This window comes from Nothoprocta perdicaria, unplaced genomic scaffold (assembly GCF_003342845.1).
Source record: "Nothoprocta perdicaria isolate Ctin4 unplaced genomic scaffold, notPer1 scaffold_128, whole genome shotgun sequence".
In the NCBI taxonomy this organism is placed as follows: domain Eukaryota; kingdom Metazoa; phylum Chordata; class Aves; order Tinamiformes; family Tinamidae; genus Nothoprocta; species Nothoprocta perdicaria.
Genome location: NW_020454405.1, coordinates 243,471 through 245,860, shown reverse-complemented (window position 1 = coordinate 245,860; position 2,390 = coordinate 243,471). Strand labels below are relative to the sequence as shown.

Here is a 2,390-nt window from a genome sequence, read left to right as displayed (position 1 = left end):
AAACAGAAAAAGCTACTAGAGAAACTAAGATACCGCCCAAGTATTTTTCCTTCAAAAGCGCTAGCCAATTGAAAAAGTCATAATCGGACGAAAATGCACGAATAAATCACGGCTGGCTAAAGATTTAAAGTGTTATCGTGTGGAGCATGTGTGACTTCTGCTGCAGTAAAATCCGTCATGGGAGCTTACTGGCTCCCAGTGGAAGCTCAGATTCGCTGTAATGCAGTCGAAAGGAGTCATATGTACAGAGACGGAGAGACACAGTAATTCTACCATATAGACCGCTACAAAGAATACCACTCACCTATACGATGAAACAAGACTTTTCCCTGCCCTACAGTGCTCTTTTCCAGACAAGGAATTAGGACTGAGCAGATTTTTTTTTTCCCCTCAGTATATTTAATACAACCATTACCTTATGGACAAGATTGCTCCAAGTTAAAACAATATATTCAGCCATATTTCTTTCCATCCCTGGCGCCAACAGCAGCAAAGCACAAGGTGTATGAAACAGCACTGGACTTGTGTTTCAAGCGTTTAATACTTTTGTACAGAATAATCTTTATTACCAGCATTTGGCACTGTATACATTACACCAAAAAATCCACAAATTTTACATGGACCCAAACGATTTAGACGGTGCCAAATATGAAAACAACAAGAGCCTTTATAGCAATATTTTTTTAAATAAATGCGATAGGGAATGTGGAGAAAAACTAATATATCACAGATACTGCGGGAGCTACACCTAAATTCAGTTAAGTTACCTTTGATACATACAACATTTCCTTTTAGGCAGTGTAAGGGGACACTTTGGGTAAGTTTTAGCCGCCTGTGAACGAGCTCGCTCTCCTCGCGTGGTCGTGCGTGTGCAAACGTGCTTGGGCACCCTCTCACACGCACCCACGCGGATCCACGGACACGCCGCGGGGGAGCAGCGCTGCCCGAGTCAGTGCCTTACACAAGTGTCTCACGAGGTCTTTGCTTTGTTTTACCGTCTTTTATTTTTTAAGGGTTCACTAAAAAAAAAAATAAAATAAAGAAGTCCTTCTTAGGTACAGATGATTTGTCCGTGACAGTATCCAGCCACTCTGTTACACTGAGGGCAACAGAGTGTTTTTTTTTCTTTTTCTTTTTCTTTTGTTTTTTTCCATAAATAGAAAAGAAATGACGGGTATGGAGGCTTTATCTATATACAATGTAGACAATCGTCCGGGTTTTGGTTTAAACATGTACCCGTTCTTGGGCACGTCTCTTCTTCCTTTCCTGCTTCTGCTCTGGTTTGTTTTACACAGTTATTTGGTCCAAATGGCCTTCCATCAACACGGGCAGCTGGAAAAGCCCAACAGATGGCTAAATATATATATATATATATATTAAAAAAGTAATATTTATAGCGCGACTGCGTTGGGGGTAGCCCCATCGAGGGGATGGGGATGGGCCTGTGTCTGTGCTTTGGATTGCTGGCTCAGTGTGGACTGGTTCGAGGAGCGCATCTTGGTGTTAGGGAGTTTATGGTCTTTCTTCCACTTCATGCGCCTGTTCTGGAACCAGATCTTGACCTGGCGCTCGGAGAGGCAGAGCGTGTGCGCGATCTCGATGCGTCGCCTCCTGGTCAGGTAGCGGTTGAAGTGAAACTCCTTCTCCAGCTCCAGGACCTGCTGCCTGGTGTAGGCAGTGCGAGACCTCTTGGGCTCCCCTCCGTTGTAATTGGGATTGACTGAACGTGCAAACACACACACACACACGCAGGGGGAAAGAAAGGGAGGGGGGGAAGCGATTGAACATAATCATTATATAATAACTTGACACCAGGTTCAAATAAGATACATAACGGCAAGAAAAATTGTTTCGCAGCCCCCACGACAGTGGGGACAATCGAGGAGCAATAAAAAATGGTGATGGGCATTTGGGTTAGAAGAAAAGCTTCAAAGACACATGGCCCAGAGCCACTGCAGGGCAATTAAATTTATGGGGGCTATAATTACTGCCCTAACAGTTTGGCGTCTCGTAAATCTTTTGATAAAGGACCCCGGATACAAAAGGTTTCTCACTTTTTTTTCCCCTCTCTTTTTCTTTTTATGATTATTAGGAACGCGGAAGGGAAAGAAAAAAGAAGTGCAACAACCCGTCCCGGGCCCGGGAACACCCTCCCCTCTCCCCTCCTCTGCGGGCGCATCCCAACCTTCCCCCCCTCCTCCCCCGGGCAAGGGCAACTCACCCGTGCTCACATGGATCTTCTTCATCCAGGGATAGACCACGGGCTCCTTGCCCTTGAGGCCGGGCACGCTCTTGTCGGGCAGCATCGGGCAGCCCGTGGGCCCGGTGCCGGCGGCGGGCACCGCTTCGCAGCGGCGCTGCAGCCCGTGGGCCGGCACGGGCGGCTGCCC

At 46.9% G+C, this 2,390-nt stretch overlaps 1 protein-coding gene across 1 annotated transcript in view; it reads right to left on the bottom strand.

Annotated features, from left to right (window-relative positions):
- Positions 1-595: 595 nt before the first annotated feature.
- HOXA4 (homeobox A4) overlaps positions 596-2,390 on the bottom strand; it is a 4,855-nt gene continuing 3,060 nt past the window's right edge. The window contains exons 2-3 of the mRNA XM_026033356.1: positions 2,222-2,384; positions 596-1,720 (exon numbers count right to left, since the gene is read on the bottom strand). Of these exons, the coding sequence (XP_025889141.1) occupies positions 1,392-1,720; positions 2,222-2,384 (492 nt within the window). The 3' untranslated portion in view covers positions 596-1,391. The remainder of the gene's footprint in view (positions 1,721-2,221; positions 2,385-2,390) is intronic.